General features: G+C 43.1%; 3 protein-coding genes across 3 annotated transcripts; 2 read left to right on the top strand and 1 right to left on the bottom strand.

Annotated features, from left to right (window-relative positions):
* Nucleotides 1-255: 255 nt before the first annotated feature.
* LOC311486640 (peroxisomal succinyl-coenzyme A thioesterase-like) lies at nt 256-7485 on the top strand. Its single transcript, XM_084542566.1, has 12 exons — nt 256-556; nt 1764-1876; nt 2508-2720; nt 3008-3107; nt 3329-3519; nt 3607-3782; nt 3908-4024; nt 4126-4211; nt 5262-5355; nt 5471-5551; nt 5685-5820; nt 5932-7485. The coding sequence occupies exons 2-12, from the start codon at nt 1783-1785 to the stop codon at nt 6030-6032; spliced, it is 1389 nt and encodes a 462-aa protein (XP_084398692.1). The 5' UTR covers nt 256-556; nt 1764-1782; the 3' UTR covers nt 6033-7485.
* Nucleotides 7282-8760, bottom strand: LOC311486641 (protein S100-B-like; the record flags this gene model as incomplete). The annotated part of the gene is made up of 2 exons (XM_084542567.1): nt 7617-8760; nt 7282-7434 (listed from the first exon to the last, which is right to left on the bottom strand). Exons 1-2 carry the CDS (start codon nt 7779-7781, stop codon nt 7282-7284), a joined length of 318 nt encoding a protein of 105 aa, XP_084398693.1. The 5' UTR covers nt 7782-8760.
* Nucleotides 8761-10922: 2162 nt separating this feature from the next.
* inpp1 (inositol polyphosphate-1-phosphatase) lies at nt 10923-18402 on the top strand. Its single transcript, XM_084543141.1, has 6 exons — nt 10923-11109; nt 11837-12042; nt 12136-12196; nt 12401-12601; nt 12691-12865; nt 14009-18402. Exons 2-6 carry the CDS (start codon nt 11839-11841, stop codon nt 14511-14513), a joined length of 1146 nt encoding a protein of 381 aa, XP_084399267.1. The 5' UTR covers nt 10923-11109; nt 11837-11838; the 3' UTR covers nt 14514-18402.
* The last annotated feature ends 23 nt before the right edge of the window (nt 18403-18425 follow it).

Raw genomic sequence — 18425 nt, 5'->3', positions numbered from 1 at the left:
AAATTAAATAAAAATTAAAAAAAAATCATGATACAAACAAGTAAGACAGAAAAAATGATAAAGGCTTTACTTGCCTTTTATTTAAATATATTGTACATTAGAATAAGAATATGGGTTGTTGGGTTGTAAGAGAAAAATAAACACTTTCTCGATAATGAACCAAAAGAATGCATATGTACTAAGCTGACACTGAAGACCAAAATGACATCGTGCTGACATTTGTTGTATACTGAGAGTTTCACAACTGTGATTTTGGACAAACTGAGGCTGATGAGGGACATTTCTGGAAATTAAATTATTCCAACTTTTTGCATAACAACAAAGATGAAAAACGAGAGGAGGATACTTTTGATGGAATTTCTGAGTGCCTCCTGATGATAATAAATCAGAAGAGGTGAAATTAGCGCAGATGAAATGGGTCTGAAGTACTGTAGCTCAACGTGATCCAGTGCAGGTCAGCCACTCCCCTCCATTACTCTGCCCATGTTTACTTGGAGTCTACTGCAGAAGTTGCTCTCGTCACCTGTGAACCTTTCTGATTTGATTGCTCCTTCTGGTAAGATAACTTTCTAATTACTTTAGATTTAACGTTCAGGTTTGATGAAAACAAGGTGCAGATTTTGAGGTCTTGTAAATGTGTCGTGTGTTTGTACCGATGCTTCCTGCTCTTTCTTGGCTGTATGGGATGTTTGTTTTTGTTTTTTTGTTTGCAAAGGTCAGTACCCTCTTGACTGAAATATGTGCTCTATTAATCTGTGTGATTTTGGTTTATGATTACCTAATTTTCTGTAATCCGTCTTTGTCTTACAGCATAATTAGTATGTAAAACACATTTCTTAAATCTAACCGGGTAAAATGCAGCTGACATCAGTAATAATAAAGAAATAATTATATAATTAAATAATAATAATAATAATAATAATTCTGAATTTTGAATCTGAACACAAAACAAATGAGGGATTTATAAGATATAATGTTTTTAAAGTAGTTGCAATTTTCAGACTTTACAGGCCAATCAATTGATCAATGGAGAAAATAACCAGTAGATTAAGCTAGAATAAAAGTCAAGATAGCTCCATCTTAATCAGCAACAAGTTATATATTAATGTGTACATTATTTAATGTATAGTAGTATAACGGCCACAGAAACATTTATCTACATGGAGATCGTTTACTTTTAATTCTTCAATTACATTTTCATGTAATGTGCACGGTGCAGGACTTTAACCTGAGTATTTGGATGTGAATACTTCCTGCACCACTGCTTCATGCAGCAGTGTCAGAATCTGGACTAAATAACCAGTTTCAATCACGTTTAAAAAGTCATGTCCATGAGCAGTGGTAAACGGACTGAGACACGGGTTCACAGTTTACTTCCTGATAAGAGCACAGTCAGTAGCTTTGGTTATTATTCCAGTACTCAGTGTAAAAAATGCGTTTCACAGGCGCTGGCGGTTTACACAGGACGAGTATAAACTCGCAGGCAGTCTGGAAAAATGCACTCTATTCAGGACTTAGCCAGTTTCTTTCAAGCGATACTATATTGGGACGTTAGGTAGGACAAAGGTCCAAGGTTAATTTCTAACACAGGAGAAAGTCTTAACCAGACAGATCTTCAGTGTGTGGTTCAGTCTTGGATCAGGTGTTTGATATTTAACTCCTCCAATCTCAAGCGGAATAACCTAAACTAATCTAAACAGACGCCACTGAAATATTGAACTGTTGGTTTAGTGTTTGATCTCCCTCTGTATTTCCATTTGCAGGGTAAACAGACACAGCAACATGCTCAGAGCACACATGAGCGTGGCAACGATACGGCAGCTGACAGAAATGAAGGTGATACGACGTCTGAATGTACATAGGAAAATGGCTCTGGGTAAGAAAATTGTTTGTTCTTTGTTTGTGTTTTTATGACTGCAAGTAAATCTGCCACTGAAATAAAATACTGCAGTTTTACAACAACAGCTTTTTGCTTGGAGGTTTGATTAAGTGCACAACAATCACAAGAAATTAGGATTCGTCTCAGGATTACTATTTAGACTCGTGTGTTGCATATGAACCCGGTTGTTTGGCTGAAATGTTGCAGAGACGCCATCAATGTACAAACTGTTATTCTCTTGTATGAAGCCATCTCCAACAGAGGAGCCTCTGCCTCGTGGTGCCATAATCAGTTCTGTTAAATATTCATTTGTCTTCTGATCAGACACACTCTCATACACTGGCATTGATGATGTATATTATATACGTCAATTCACATTAGACTACTCTCTGGACACTGCCTGTACACTACAATGTGCAATATGATGGCTACTTCCACTTCTTAACTTTGTAAATATGCTGTAAATTCTGCATAAATTTCAGTATTGTACTGTTGTTTTATTTTGCTGGCCAGTAAAACATTAAATTGCACGGTTAACCCTGTGTTAATCCCGCACGTGGCGTGTAAACCTGAGTCTGGACTCGGTGTGTGCCGCTTATCAATTGACAGGCCTTAGTTTCTTCATCAGCAGGCGCAGTTCGCTGGCGGAGCAGCACTAGGCAGGCTCCACTCCTGACAGCCGCTCCTGCTCGTGCCCTGGTAGACGAGCAGATCAGCGTTACAGGGCGTTTCCTGCCTCCACACTCTCCTGTCACGCTGTGGGCACGGATGCACAGTGAGGATGGAGACCTGTGGGAGTCATTCGCCCACTACAACACGAATGCAAAGGGCAATGTCAGCCGTGAGTACGACTTAGTTTCCCTGCACTCTATATTACAGATAATGTTTCTGTAATATAAAGTTTATAATGTCGTTTCGATGGTTAAATAAAAAACTAAAAAACAACTCCAATTAATAATGGAAAATTTAATGTGAGATTAGGACTGAATTTTGCTGACTACATTGCTCTGCCCCTCATAGTTTTTCATCATTATATTACAGATAAAAGTCTCATCTAACTGTGGAGACATCTTGTAGCACTGTTTCATTTCATTTCCTCTCACTCCATCTTCTCGTCCCCCTCACCAGTGACCAGCGACCATTCAGTTGGGGGTTCGTATTTCGGCCGTGAGCCCATGGGACTCTTCTGGAGTCTGCAGCCGGCTCCTGGATCGAGAGAAGGTTTGAGGCAGGTGATGAAAACAAGCCGTAAAAATAAAGTTTGCGGCATCATACTCAACGCTTTGTCTCCTTACACACTTGTGAAAAAGCCCAACATGCCAAAAAACAGTAAGTCATGTTACGAATCAGAAGGTTGCAGCTGTTCACAAGGTCAGGGGGGTCATACAACCAGCAAATCTTGGTGCTATAAACTTCTGACTGAGCTGTACTATTTTTTCTTTTTAACAGGCTGAGGAAAAAGAACGCAGAGACTCCCTTTATAGTAAACATCTCCCTACTGGAGGGCCACATTTCACCCAGTGATGGACAGGCGACTGAGCTGGCAGCTGTGACGACTGAACGCTGGTACATGGCGCCGGGCGTGAGGAGAATAGAGCTTCGCCAAAACGGAGTCGTGGGGACGCTGTTCTTACCTCCCGGTGAGCAACTGACGAATTCGTAAAATGATTATCACAGAGTCACGGTGGATGATAGGAGCGTTCACTGAGCAGCTGCCTGTCCTGCAGGCCCAGGCCCGTTTCCAGCAATGGTGGATCTTTGGGGAATGGCTGGAGGGCTGATGGAGTACCGCGCTGCCTTGTTTGCATCCAGAGGCTATGCGAGTCTTTGCCTCGCCTACTTTGGGCACAAAGACTTACCTGGCCCGCAGAACAGCATCAATGTCGGCGATTCATATTTTAAGGTAGGATAAGGTGAAGCCTCCTTTATCTTATGCAATGTGTCTTTCACATAAAATCAACTGATCTAACGCCTCTCTTAATTATTTTGTCATTCACTTAAAATGTCCATTCGGTGCCGTTTGGACAGTCAGCTTTCCAGCTGCTTCAGGATCATAGTCAGGTCTGTGCAGACAGAATTGGTTTCATTGGTCTCTCCTTTGGAGCCTACCTGGTTCTTCGCATTGCCACTCTGGCTGGAGTCAACGTACGTAACAACTACTTTAAAAGTAATAGTGAACAGATATTGATAAAATACTGCAATAATAGATGTCTGATGAGCTTCCAGTGACTTGTTCTCCTCTCCAGCCATCCTGTTTGATTTGTATCAACGGCCCAGTGGGAAGTACTTCCAAGCTCTCAGATGCAGATGGCAGGACGGAAAAATTTGAAATGTAAGTGGCTGGTAATTTGAAATGTTATTTGTAGATAATAATGGAATTATTTTTCTTTAAAATCTGTAACTTGTGATAATCCAACCGGTGTCTTAGAAGAAACTGTTCATTCTCGATGAGTACAGGATTTATTGTCTATTTTATTAATGTATAATCACCTGAAAATAAGATTTATTGTGTTATAGTTAAATAACAATGAACCGTACACGCCTACAAAGGGAGTGGGTCCTTTTCCACAGAGTCCACATTGTTGTGCTGAGGCTCGTAAACTCTCCTACATGCTGGTAATGGGATGGATCGGGCAAAGGGTATTTAGTTGGTTGCAATCTGCAGCTTTTCCCTTGATAACACTGAATCCTACACACAAGACCTTAAAAGGAAACACCAGCGATAACATCAGCCGCAAGTTGTGAGAACGCTGCTGCTAGGCAACTGTTTGGTGTCCGAGGCTCACAGCTTCTAGCAAAGCGTTCAGGTCAAACTGTCGCTCCGTTGGGAACTAATTATGCCCCAGCAAACATCTGTCAGCTCCAGTCAAATAAGTTTGAGTGGGCTTTATGCAGCGATGGACAGAAGAGTAACAGCGGAGTAGTCATGCACATCACCTGAGCGCTGTAGAGTTGAATTTGTTTTCAGTAAAATGTCTCTGAGTGGTTGAAGGACGATCCAGTTGCATGCAGAGGTATTTTTTTTCTCTGTGTATCGGTTGAAATCCAAATGCCATGGCCCGGCTGTCTTAATGTAGGAAGTAAACTAAATGGCATTCATCCCCAGTAGGATGTAGTCTGACACAGGGACACACACAAAAACACTTTAGGAACAACTAAAAAAAACATGAAGAACAGCACAAGGTGTTGACCTGGCCTCCAAATTCACTAGATCCCAAACTGATCAAGTATCTGTGGGATGATCCACAGAGGCCCCTCACCTCAAAGCCCCAGTACTGAACACAGTATACACAAACCCCATTTGAAGGCAACAACTGATTGACAGGTCGCAGATTTTCCAGAGGCTGATAACACTGGATTCTCTGCTCTTCTGTCTTTTCAGCAACCATAAGTATTTGTCGTATGACGGTCAAGGCCACGTCTCTTTCAGAGCAATCTCCTTGCCTTCTAACCTTCCCCCCGAGAGCATAGTGAAGGTGACGTGAAAGCACGTGCACGCTCAAGCACACGAACACACCTATAAATATTATCACGTCTTGTGTAATTTTTTACAAACTCTGATATCTAATTAACTCTTGTGTGTTTTTGCAGCTGGAGAAGATCCGCTGTCCATTAATGTACATAGTGGGTGAAGATGATCAGAGCGCCTCCAGCTTAGAGAACGCAGACATGGTAGACTGTCTTACTTTATTATTTTAGGGTTCTCTCCGGGTACTCCGGCTTCCTCCCACCATCCGAAGACATGCTTGTTTTAAATGCATTTTAAGGTATAAACTCTTTTTATAACTGATTTACTTTCCGTCAGATTGAGGAGACCCTGAGGGCTGCAGGTAAACCCCATCTCTTTACCCGTTTGTCCTACCCCGGTGCTGGTCACCTGATTGAGCCGCCTTATTCACCAAATGCAAGAGTGTCCCTGTGGAGCTTCAAACCGGAAAAATGTGAGCTTGATCCCAGATCTGCATTTAGACTAAACTCATTTCTGCATTTTACTCAAGCTACACTTCTTTATAATAAGCATGTGCTGTTATCCCCCACTCCCTCCTTTGCAGTGAGCACTCTGTGGGGAGGTCACCCCGCCCAACACGCTGCTGCCCAAGAAGACGCCTGGAAGAAAATCCTGGATTTCATGGAACGTAATCTGAGAGGGTGAATCTCTGTTGAATGTGAACATCGTGACAGAAGATGCTGCATCGTAAAATGTGACTGTGAAATGATTTGAGAGAACTGAGGCAGGAAGAGGAATTGTTTTATTTCATACAGCATGTAGAGGGCCTCCTTGTAATGATCGTTAATATCGTGCAGGCTGCAGATTCTCCACAAGGGGGAGCTGTTTGGTTACTTTCTGAAGAGACATTCAACACAAAGCCAGTCTAAACCAGCAGCACTAATAGACTAAAATACATTCTTAATCTGGCATACATAACATTTCCACATCCACAGGCCTATAATGTTGTTCCCTGTTACTCGTTTTTAAAGATGGGATTTGCGGCTCTTTGAAGGGAGCCGGATCTTGTGTATCCGTTCCTTTCAAAGAGCCGTTCAAACTGAGTGGCTCATTTTAATATTTATTTATTTTTTTAGATGCCAGCCTGGGGGTAACTAATTTTATCCAGGAAATAAGCACTGGGAAGAATGATAGGGTAAGATTTGGATCAGAATCACTGAAACTTAGACATCCTACCAATATATGTTCTATTGGCAGGGTATCTGAATTTTGATTATTCTGAAATATTGATTCTAGATAGATAAGACCTTAGAACTGAACGATGGTGAACGATGTACCACCAACACTAACACATTCTGCCTAATCTTACTGATGCACTCACGTGCAAAACACAGCAAAACAACAAAAAAAGAACAACTCAGTTCCCATCGTTCGCTTTAAGGAGCCGGTCAATAGTTTCAGTTCGTTCACGCATGTCACAGCGTAACTCTTTATGAATGACGGCTCTGGTCAGAACCTGCAGCTGTGCCGCTGGATTATTATCAGCGGCACTGTTAAAGACACAATCAAAGGACTGTTGTTGTCATTTATACGTTAAATTTTAGTCAACAAACTTTTATAATACTCAACAAAAGATCCAAGTTGGTCAAAGTCTTACACACTGCTGCCCATAAAGTTGGAATCCTTTTTCACATTTTTCCTATTATTGTTCCTATTCATGCACTTCAGCTATATGTTTGGAAGAGATTAACAGTTAAGACGTTTTGAGAAGATTTACACTTTATCTATCAAGAATAAATCACATGATCGCAATCATTTCATGAGAAGTGGTAAATCGTATTTTATTCCAGCTTTATGGCGCAGCAGTGTGCAGTCAGTCAGTGCCCCATAGCAAAATGCTGACACTGTTCCTGTGTTCCTCACATTCTTACTGGGTTATTTGTACACATGCAAACTAATCATCGCAGTGCCTCGGGGCGAAGAGTTCGTGGCAAGCCGAGGTGACCATGGCGATGAGGGCGATGAACTCCTTGAAGTCGATCTCCAGGTCTCCGTTCTGGTCGAGGTCAGCAAAGAGCTCGTCAAGCGTTTCGTTCTCTTGGATTTTCTATTCAGGAGGACGGAGAGTTAATGTTAACGAGGCCGAGGCTGAAATGCTCGTTACACACCAGAAAAGTTCTTGACTTTTAACATAATGAGAGTGAACATAAATGTCTGCCCCGTCTGTATTAACAAGCCACACATTACTCTGCCACACAAACCATGCCATCTTTTACATCCGTAACTCACCATTATGAAATGAGGCATCTCGTTGTTGATGATCGCTTTGAGCTCCGCTTTCCTCAGCTTGCACTTGTGACCCGAGTACTTGTGGAAAGCTTGAATAATAGTGACCATGCTGCTCTCCAGCTCCGACATGTTGTCCTTTGACGCCTGCAACTCCAGCATGAACATAAACTTAATTATTTCCCTTTTTACGTCCTATTCGTTAGATACAGTTTCTGCATGCATTAGTAGCTTGGTTGCTTATTTTATTTTCATCTATAAATAGGTTCCAGATAAAATCAAATAATTTGTTGGTCTGCAGCATTAAGTCTTTGTTACCGCCATCTGAAGAAGCTCCTGTCCTGGAAGGATCCTACATGCGACTGAAGACTTTTCTGGCAGTGTGTTTTCCGCCTCGCCCATACTACCGTGGACACTAAACACTTATTGATCAACCACACAAGGCCTCTCATCTGCCATGTACCACATAATGCTCAACTAATGGCAATCAGCGGTCAGAGCTTTGACCAAAAACCATTTGCTCTTTAAATGTGTCATTTTCTTCTGCTGAGTGTGTGTTGGTAATGCATCTATTTCCCTTTTTTTGCAGTAAGCACTTAAGAGCCCGTTCATTGTGTCTTGAGTAATGTCTTACATCACTTTGGCAGATTCTTGATTACTTCCAAATCATTTCTAGTGTAGCCCATGTGATTATATCAGTGTGGTTAAATACAACAGCTATGGAGATAATAACTGCTACAAGCTGCAAGGGACTGAAAAAAAAAAAAAAGATTTTCATTATCATTCATACTAGTGCTCAAATAAAGGTCAAAAATACTTAAGTAATGTGCAAATCTAATCTACTACACACATTTTAACAAGAAATTAAAGCTTGGGAATGAACAGACTTGACGTTCTGAGAAGAGAAAGGTTAAACACGCGCGCACAAATTTATAACGTAATTATAAAGCACTTATCTGAGCACATGCAAAACTAATGCATTAACAGTGTATTGGAGAGAGGACTGTAGCTTCTCTGTATTCCTCAGCATAGCACTCAATGCTACATTAGTGCTCTCTCATCTCCGCGTATCACCGGGGATGTCTTTGCCTCATATGTGGTCGTGCCGGTAACGTAGCAACAACCGAAGCAGGATTTATCTAAACGTGCCGCGTTTTAAATGTCAGATGTATGTCTCTGTGTGAGGGGGTGAGCTGCAGAAGCAGGCTGACTCCTTTTCTCTGATCTGTTTACTCAGACCTTAATTACTCAATTGAATTATATTTGTAGTAAATATGATGGAAACGTACAGCAAGCATTTCCTGTCAGTAATTCATCACCCTCCTTCTGGGTCCTGGAACAAGAGACAGTATTACTCATCATCATTCAGATGTTGAGGCAAAGACAACTGCCTGCAAATTGACTTTAAAAACTTAATTTTTTGAAAAGTAATGGTTAATTAAATTAAATAATTCCTGTTTCTAAATAATGATAAGAGTGTATTTAGAAAAATTCGCAATTGTGGCATGACAGCAGCGGATTTGAGTACAAAAACAGTCTTTACTACTTTACTAGTTCATGCTAGTCTGTGACTGTGTTTAGTATGTGAATAAGAATATTTAAGTGGACCTTTCATTTTGACTGTGGAGGAAAAACTATTTCAGATTATCTGAGTAACCATCAACTACATTGTGGAGTCATATTTCTTACATTTACTCATCTTAAAGAAGCTTTTAGACAGCGGATGTTTCTGTGAGAGGGATAAATAACAGCAGAGTCATACTTTATTGTCTTGCTTGCTCACTTTACCCAGTGGTGCTTTCATGACTACAGCACACATCTACTAACGCGTAGGCTTATCATATGATTTGCATAAGTGGTATTTTAGTGTTTTATGTGATCGATTTTACTTTGGACCGAAAAGCAGAACACAGTTTATTGTGAGATTCAGACTTTGTGGCGAAGGTAAAGGCTGCTGGAGCAGCTGGGTGGAATGAACGGAGACGGATAGGCTGTGGGTTGATTTGCAGAGTTACACCGATCAGGCATAACATTATGGCCACCTTCTTAATATTGTGCAGGTCTCCCTTGTGCCTCCAAAACAGTTGTGACTCATCAGAGAATGGACATGGGCCTTCTGAGGGTGTCCTGTGGTGTCTGGGAACAGGATGTTGTTAGTGGGGGCCTTTGAGGGGAGGGGCTCTGTGGATCATCCCACAGATACTTGATCAGTCTATGATCTAGTGAATTTGGAGGCCAGGTCAACACCTTGTGCTGTTCTTCATGTTCTTCCTAAAGCGTTTTTGTGTGTGTGTCAGGCTGCATCCTGCTGGGGATGGCTGCTGCCATCAAGGAGTGTCATTGCTATGGGATGGGGGGTGCATGGTCTGGTCTAGGTGGGTGCTACATGTCTAAGTAACATCCATTCATTCATCTTCTATAACCGCTTGTCCTGCGGAGGGTTGCGGGGGGTCTGGAGCCTGTCCCAGTTGTCATCAGAATCAGAATCAGAATACTTTATTAATCCTTCAAGGAAATTGTTTTGTTGCTGTTCCTCCCATAAAGTGACAGTTGCTAGTTGACAGAACGAATATAATAGAGTAAAAGTAATACAAAAATATATTTTTTTTAAAAATAAGATGCATTTAAAGTAAAAGAAACAATATATTCACAATATACAGCGGTAAAAGGTTGCAAATAAATCAACAGCGTCTGAAGTGTTGAGAATGTTAAGAGTGACCAACACTCAGCGGCAGGAGTTATAAAGTTTGATGGCCACAGGCAGGAATGACCTGTCTGTTACTAAAGGTACTCTTTAGACTGGCCAGTCATTGGGTCATAGGGCGAGAGACGGGGTACATCCTGGACAGGTCTCCAGTCTGTCACAGGGCTAACACAGAGAGACAGACAACCATTCACACTCACACCTACACCAATTTAGAATCAATGAACCTAACCAAGCATGTCTTTGGACGGTGGGAGGAAGCTGGAGTACCCGGAGAGAACCCACGCAGACACAGAGAGAACATGCAAACTCCAAAAGTTTCCCAGCAGAACATTGTATTATCACAAGACGGTCGATGTTATTCACTTCTTCTGTCAGTGGTCTTAATGTTTTGCCTGATCGGTGTCCATGCTGGAAAAAATAAATAAATAAATAAATTAGTAGGCGCGGAGAAGGTGAAATTCCGATTTTCACTTGAACGCACCGCGCTCCTGTTTCCTGTTGTCCGCACCTTAACTACCTAGCAGTCCCACCGTGTTCTGTGCGCATGCGTGCCCGTCCTCACCTTGTATTCCTCGGCCTAGATGTGAGAGGTCCGCTCGCCCTTCCTTCGGTAGGAAACTGACGTAAAGGAACCAGAGCAGGCGGATACCGCTGTGTTTAATTAAGACCTCCAACTGCACCGTTTCACCCAAAGCCGCTGCCGTCACACTACGTTTATCCGCGTTTCGTTGACTGCGTCTCTGACGGGGAAACTCAGCTACCGAGAGGGACGGACCAGAGGAGAATAAGGTTTATTTATTTTATTTTATTTTTTATTTAACTCATTTCACCTTTAGTTTTCTTCTTCTTCTTCTGCATTCCTCTGCTACACTGTCTGATCTTGTAAGTGCTAAGCTAAAGCCGTGGAGCTCTGCTGCAGCCGTGCGAGCTGAGTGCAGGGAGGCTGTGTGAGTGGAGCTACAGGTCGAAACAAATGTGATAAAAACAAACGCATTTAAAGATGATTTAGGTTTAATCCAGGCCTGTGTGTGCGTCCGCGGAGAGCATACAGAGGCTGTGAAGTGTTGTTTTTACAGCTCCAAAGAGAAAAGTGTGTGGGCGGCACTTTATTCACTCCCATTTTTGTTTTATTTCTCCCATAATGCTGTGGCTGTAATACCATAAATATATTATATTATATTATATTATGTATTTTTTTGTAAAAGTTTTTGCATAATTGTCAACATTTATCTGGAAACCAGTGTGGTGTTGTGTGGAGATGATGGTGAGCTGCTCTGGTTCACACTGCAGCCACATCCTCCTCTCACATTCTTCTTTCTCTTTAGAAAATGGCCTGTTTTCATTTCCATGCTATAATTAGCTGAGCGTGTGCAAGTGTGTGACCTCTCTCATCTCTTTCTCTCTCGCTCTCTCTCTCACACACACACACACACACACACACACACAGTTTTGAACTCTGCTTTGACTCTGTTTGGTTGTGTTTTTTTTTTCTCTTTTCTTTCTTGCATCCCTGCAGGCATGGCTGATCTGCTGAGGCTTCTGCTGCGGGTGGCTGAGAAGGCTGCGAACGTGGCCCGGGTCTGCAGGCAGGAGGCTCCCCTCTTCCAGCTCCTGGTCCAGGAGAAGACCGGCGAGGACAAGAACAAGAAGTTCGTCCAGGACTTCAAGACGCTCGCCGACGTGGTCATTCAGGAGATGATCCGGCACGATGTTCGCGCTCAGGTGTGCGGGGAGGAGGAGGTCGTTGTCAGACGTGACCTGTCAGAGCTGGATTATAATTGTGTCATGTGTCTTTTTGTTGTTGTTGTTGTGCAGTTCCCTGAGATGGCTGGCTTCATTCATGGAGAGGAGTCTAACAAGTTTGAAAACGGGCTTGGTAAATATAATAATATGCAAGTAGTCTGGATACTATAAGAGCTAAAAATACACTTGTGTGGTGCAATGAGCCGCTCTGGGATCTACCGGAACACAAAGCCAACACTGCGTCCTAATATTTACGCTCGCTGCACATAGCGCTGGATAAATATTTGAAGTAGTTTGTAGTAAAGCGATCAAAGCCCCGCTGCCTCTGTGTCTCCAGGGGAGAGTGTGACAGTCACGGTGTGCGGCACAGAGGAGGAGACGGCGGCGTTGCTGGCCACGGTGCTGGACGGCGACCACACGGCTGCGTCTCTGCTGGCTCGGGCCATCCACCAAGACCCGGCGACCATCGAGGCCAGCACGGACGGCCTGGCGGTTCCCCTCAACCCCTCTGAGCTCGGCGTCTGGATCGACCCCATAGGTGAAAAGCCCGGCTGTTTGTCTAGATCCAGGCGCAACAGCGTGAGTGCCAGAGCTCAGTTTGCCTCTGTTGTTTTGCTCTTTATTAAGATGCCACCAGCCAGTACATAGAGGGCAGAGAGGAGGCGCTGGAGGAGGGCCACCTGTCTCCTTCAGGTCTGCACTGTGCGTTGGTTCTGATCGGGGTTTACCTCCGGAGCACGGGAGAGCCTGTCATGGGCGTCATCAATCAGCCGTTTAACCACAAAGACCCAGCGGGTGGAAGGTGAGACGATGAATAAAAAACAGAAACATTTCTTCTTCTGCCTCTTGTCAGACGCTCATGGAAAATTGTAGGACTTTTTAAGCCACATAATTCGAGTTAACCCTTCATCATATCTGAGTGTGGATGCTGTATGTACTTTAAGAAGAGGGTTTGCAGTGCACTTACAGATTACCTGCAGCTAACAGGCAGTTTAGACGTCTGCGTTAAGTTGACGCAGAAGCTACAGGAGACCCTAACTGATGTGCACCTCCCCAGAAATCCCCAGTCGTGTATTTCCGCTTAGTATCCCCGGCTGGTTCTCCATCTCTGCAATTTTCGAATTGATCGTTTTGGATCAGTAAAGATGGAACACTTCGAGGAAAGGTTAACCGAGGAGGTTCGGTGAGACAAAGGTTTGTACGACTCGTGTTCGACGAAAAGTTTCATTCGCCATTGTTGGAAGTGAAGCAGGAATTAGAAACATAAATTAACCCGACTGGCGTAAAAAGACACAGCGCCGACTATTGTTTGGGGGCGTTTTTACGGAGCGAGCATAAATGGCTCGCACCGCCGTAGGCTACGTGCGTAAGTTACGGCGTCTAGATCCCGCAGTACTCAAAAAGAGCCTTAAGGCTGCAGTTTAAACAAGCCAAGAACACGCATTTAACATTACACACCGTTTGTGTTACCTAGAGCCTCTGCAGCCTTTACATGAGTCTTGTGATGTATGCTCCAGTTGTCGACAAGGGCTTTATTTGTCTAGGAAGAGGCAGCCCGTCTCAACACAAGATCACTGTAATTTCTGTGGTAAATTTGCACTGGATGCATCGTCCATTTCCTGTCTCTGTGTCTCCAAGACCGCTGCTGGTCCAAGTCCATTGTGTTTTCATTGAATTTAGAAAGTCTGGACATGAAATAAATGCAAGACATCGGATCTGAACATAGCCTGGAACTGTTTTTCCAGTTTCACTGCTTAACAGCTAACAGCCGTTTTCCAGCTTGAGGCAAGAAGTAAAAAAAAAAATGCAGTCAGTCCTGTGAAGGCAGTCCTTCATACCACTTCTTGTTTGAGCCACCAACCACCACCCTGTACCTGACTGTATCTGTCTCTTTGCTGGCTTGAAGTAAAAACAGTCTCACCTTACTGATTCTTTGCATCCACAGCTGGAGGGGAAAGCATTTCTGGGGTGTGTCCTTCGGCAGCATCAATGTCTGCTCAGTGTCCCAGACAAAAAATAGACCCGCAGGGGATCGGGGTCTGTCTGCGGTGCTGAGCTCCAGCGAGAAGCAGGTGGTGAAGGAGACCCTGACGTCCCTGTGCGGCCCCGACAAGCTGATGTACGCCTCCGGAGCCGGCTACAAGATCCTGTGCGTCATCCTGGGCCTGGCTGACGTTTACGTCCTCTCGGAGGGAAGCACCTTTAAGTGGGACTCCTGCGCTCCCCACGCCCTGCTCCGAGCCCTCGGAGGAGGGGTGGTGGACTTGTCAAAGAGTCTACAGTCCACCTGTGGGGCTCAGGGTCGCAAGACAGAACTGACCTATCACCAGCCGCGCACCGAGTGCAAAGGAGCAGACCGCTGGGCTAATCACGGCGGCCTGGTGGCTTATCGGGACTCTTCTCAGCTGTGCAGCATCCTCGGGGCTCTGAGAGACAAACTGTCAGTGTAGTCAGCACAAGCTGAAGCATTTACTGCTGCATATATCATCGTATTAATGTTTTCTATAGTAGTCCAGAAAGAAGGATGAGCGAAAGGGTGAAATATTTTAATTATAAATGCTATTGTCTTGTTTTTAACCTGATATGCAAGTTTATATGTCACAAAAATGAACGTCAGGTCTGAGGCAAATAATGTTCACAGATACTGTTTGGTTTTAAAGAGCAAGCTGGAGCTGTAACAGAGGAATATGGTGCGGATTAATCAGATTTATTTGGGAACAATACTACAAGATTCTTCTATTGTGAAAAAGGGTGACGATTCAGAAACACACAGACGCTTGTGTTGCTCTGCTCCAAATATGTTAATTCAGTCCGTTGTCTTCCTGCTAACAGACGTGAACGTGGTTCAGCTCAGGCCTGCTCATCGTTTATCAAATGTTTCTCAGACTTTTAACGGTTCCTGCCCACGTTGCACATACAGAAGTTATCATATCTACAAAGAGCTCAGGTGCTCACTGCTGGACAGCTGAGGAACACTTCAGTGCTACCGGGAAAAAAAAAAAATAAATGTAATGTATACATGAGATTTTCTTTATTTTAGCGGAGTCACATTTTTCACTTTATTTAACTTGTCGGGGGGGCTGTAATCAGACTCAAACAGAGCAGTGTGCATAATCCACACCTCTCTGAAACAACTCCTTGTAAGGAGCAGAGGAATACGCGAACCCCTGCCCTCTTTTCATGGCCACGACACCGTTAGTTAAAGGTCAGAGAGTGGAAAAGCCATATGAGGGAATACTTTGACACTTAGAGTCATTTCTTTTTTTTTTTCACAGCGGGTTTACAGTAAAATGAAATATTAATCCACTTTGAAGGATAGGACCTCTGTAGGATCACAGGCTGCTCCGAGGACTGCAACAGATTCTTATCGGGACGTTTCAAGTGTCTCGGATGTCTTCACACTGTACGCGTTTAAAAACTTTTACATGCACTGTGACTGAGAAACCGCCACACGAGGAGCAGAAAGCAGAACAAACATTGTGCATATAGGAAATCATTTTTATTTTTGAAAACCAGAGTAAGCAGGAGAGGGGGGGGAAATAAATCCAAAAGCGGTATTTTAAAACGCCAGCCAGGGAACTCGCCTTCTCACTCCCCACAAAAACCCCTGATGATTGTCAGATTATTACTTCTTTTTGTTTTTGCAATAATTCTGCATATTCTGTTAAAAACTCAAAAATAAACAAAGCATGATAATCTGGAGTGTTGGCTCTTTCACTGACTTCCTCTTGGACTTTGAACTTCTGCCTTTAACGCACAACACTGCACATTCTCAAGTCAGGAACGTGGAAAAAATAGGCGTTGTGTTTCCAGTTTCCTAGACGGGGACTGAAGCAGATCTTTGGACAGCGAGCTGTGATCTGGAGAAACAAAAACTTGGGTATCTAGAACAAACCCTGCAACGTTTGGTAAAACTTATTTGAGTTCTCATGGCTCTGATTCAGCTGGAAACTACAATCTGCTTTAGATCACTGACTCCATCCGTGTCTGGGAAACTGGTCAAACACAAACTACTTTGACACATGACGAGAAACGAGGCAAACTTGTCGCTGCTTAAAAAAACAAACAAAAAAAAAAAAAAATATCTCAAAACAGGAGCTTCTCCTTCTCAAGCTTACAAACAACTCCACACTGCCATAAAAAGAGTTCCCGTGCTTTGTCCAGACTGTAATGGTTGTGCAATCAGATGAAGCTTTTCAAAAACCTGTCACTCAATTAACATTCAGATCCTACCAAAAAAAAAAAAATTAAAATAAAAACAATAAGAAGTAATCCAATGAACCCACGTCCTACTCAGCTGCAGCTGGTGTAGGAGTCCCTCTGATGTTGCCATTACAGCGGTGGGTGTGCAAATTAACAACAAAAGGAAAACAATGAGCGCGGCGCTCGTCGTGATCAATGTAAAAAAAAATAATTGCCGTATCACTTCACTCTCACAATCTTCACGTCAGGTGTAAACAATAAAAGCTCCGTTTTCTCAAATCAAGCTGCGATGAACAAACCGAACTGTGAAATACAAGCGGTAAATCTGAACCCTTCATGTCGCCACGTACAGCACGATTGAACTCGGATGTTTGGATTGGGGCGAATGGCCGAAATCGTCTTACTGGCTTGTTCTGAGCTGGCCGACAGTCGCAGGTCAGCTTCATAACTGGCGTCAAATGGCACCGAATAATAAGACCTTGATCTGAGTGGCTAAGTTCTTCAGTAGCTGCCAGAACAACGATGCTAGAGTTTAGAAGAGACGTGTTTTTAACTAGTGTCATGTCTGTGAGTTTATTTACTGGTCAGGCTTATGTCATGTCAGCAGAGAAATTAGCATAGTTTCAGAGTTATACTACTGAATAAACACTCACTTGCCAGTTCATTAGGAAACAAGTGAAAATGAATTCTAACATAACAGTCCTGCACTCTTACGGCATTCAGCATTAGTAAAAATAACAAAGATGTTGATTCAACCGTGATTTTATTTTGGAGGTAGTAGTTTGTAGTACTACTGTGTTTGTATTGTGTGGTTTCTGTTGTTTCAGTCAGCTAGGCTAGGCTAAATATCAGAGATACTTTTGTGTTTAGTTCAAACCAGTTTAACAACACCACAAAGTACATTCTCCAAAATGACCACACAGCTGAATCACCACCTTTCTGACTCGGCTTCAACGTAAACTGAACGTTCACGAAGGGAGATCCAGTTCAGGACTGTCATATTTAGAAGGCATTAGTCTTCACTTGTGTGCCTAATGTTTTGGCCAGCGTTAGCAGTATATCCTGATGCATTAACAGATTTGTTAAAAGTATGACACACATTTTAGTTTCTGGATTCTCAAACGTGTTGAATTTGGATCGCTCTCTGTCTGACGACGAGTTCAAACTAAAACAGAGTGGGTCGCCCTTCATGGCAAGTCTTTAAGTAGCTGCCTTAATCCAAAGTGTGGTTCTCTGGTAACGGCAACACAAATAGAAGACGCAGTTCTAGTGCGTCCAGACGCCGCATGTGACCGTGTGGCATGACAACTTTGACCAGATGTTATAACTTCTGTAGTGTCTGCATGCTGCCAGTTTACAACCCCAGAAAGCTCCAGGTGAAGGTTAATTATTAAACAACTTTTAAGAAGCAACTTTTTGCCCTCTCTTGCCGTTTGTGTGCACGCAACCACAGAACCACACCGCAGCTGACCAACTAAAATGTGATTAACCCACTAAAGCAAGTTTCATTTGCTGCAATTCAATGTATCACGTTTTTGTTGATTTGGTTCAGATGTGTTGAGTTTGGCCAGCGAGGATTCATTCTTGAAATAATGTGGGCGAGGTTCAGATCCAGAACTAGATCCTCTGATAACAGTAACTCTGACAGTGTGCAGCTGATCATTATCTTCATTACACAATTACAGTGATCCATGAATCACAGTCGCACTTGACTGTAGCACTCCCTTCAACGGCCGCTCTGTCTGGAGACGCCGTCTTAAACCGTATACAGAACGCTAATAACAAAAGTGAAAAAGTGTTAAATGCAGGTGAATAAAATCATGCAATGAAGAATTTGGCAGGAAACGATGAAAAGGAAAATGTTTCATTACAGCATCCTGATAAGGATTTCAATGCCAAGGCTACAGTCGTCTTTAAGACCAGCAAAAGAAATACGGTGTAATGAGAGGTAAAGCACCATCGCTGCCACCTCTTCAGCCCTCCTTCAATACTTGTATTCAGTCAAGAGGCTCCTCTTCGTGATCCAGTCTCTCTCTGCTCTAGGCCGATCTGAGCTCAGCCTTAACCACACGAATCTAGTCAGTTCAGATCTTGGCATGCCGACAGGCAGGCGAGAGACAAACATGGCCATTATCAATTGTGTCCCTGCGTTGCTATTT

This window comes from Chelon labrosus (assembly GCF_963514085.1).
Source record: "Chelon labrosus genome assembly, chromosome: 4".
In the NCBI taxonomy this organism is placed as follows: Eukaryota; Metazoa; Chordata; class Actinopteri; order Mugiliformes; family Mugilidae; genus Chelon; species Chelon labrosus.
This window is presented reverse-complemented; position numbering and strand designations above follow the sequence as displayed.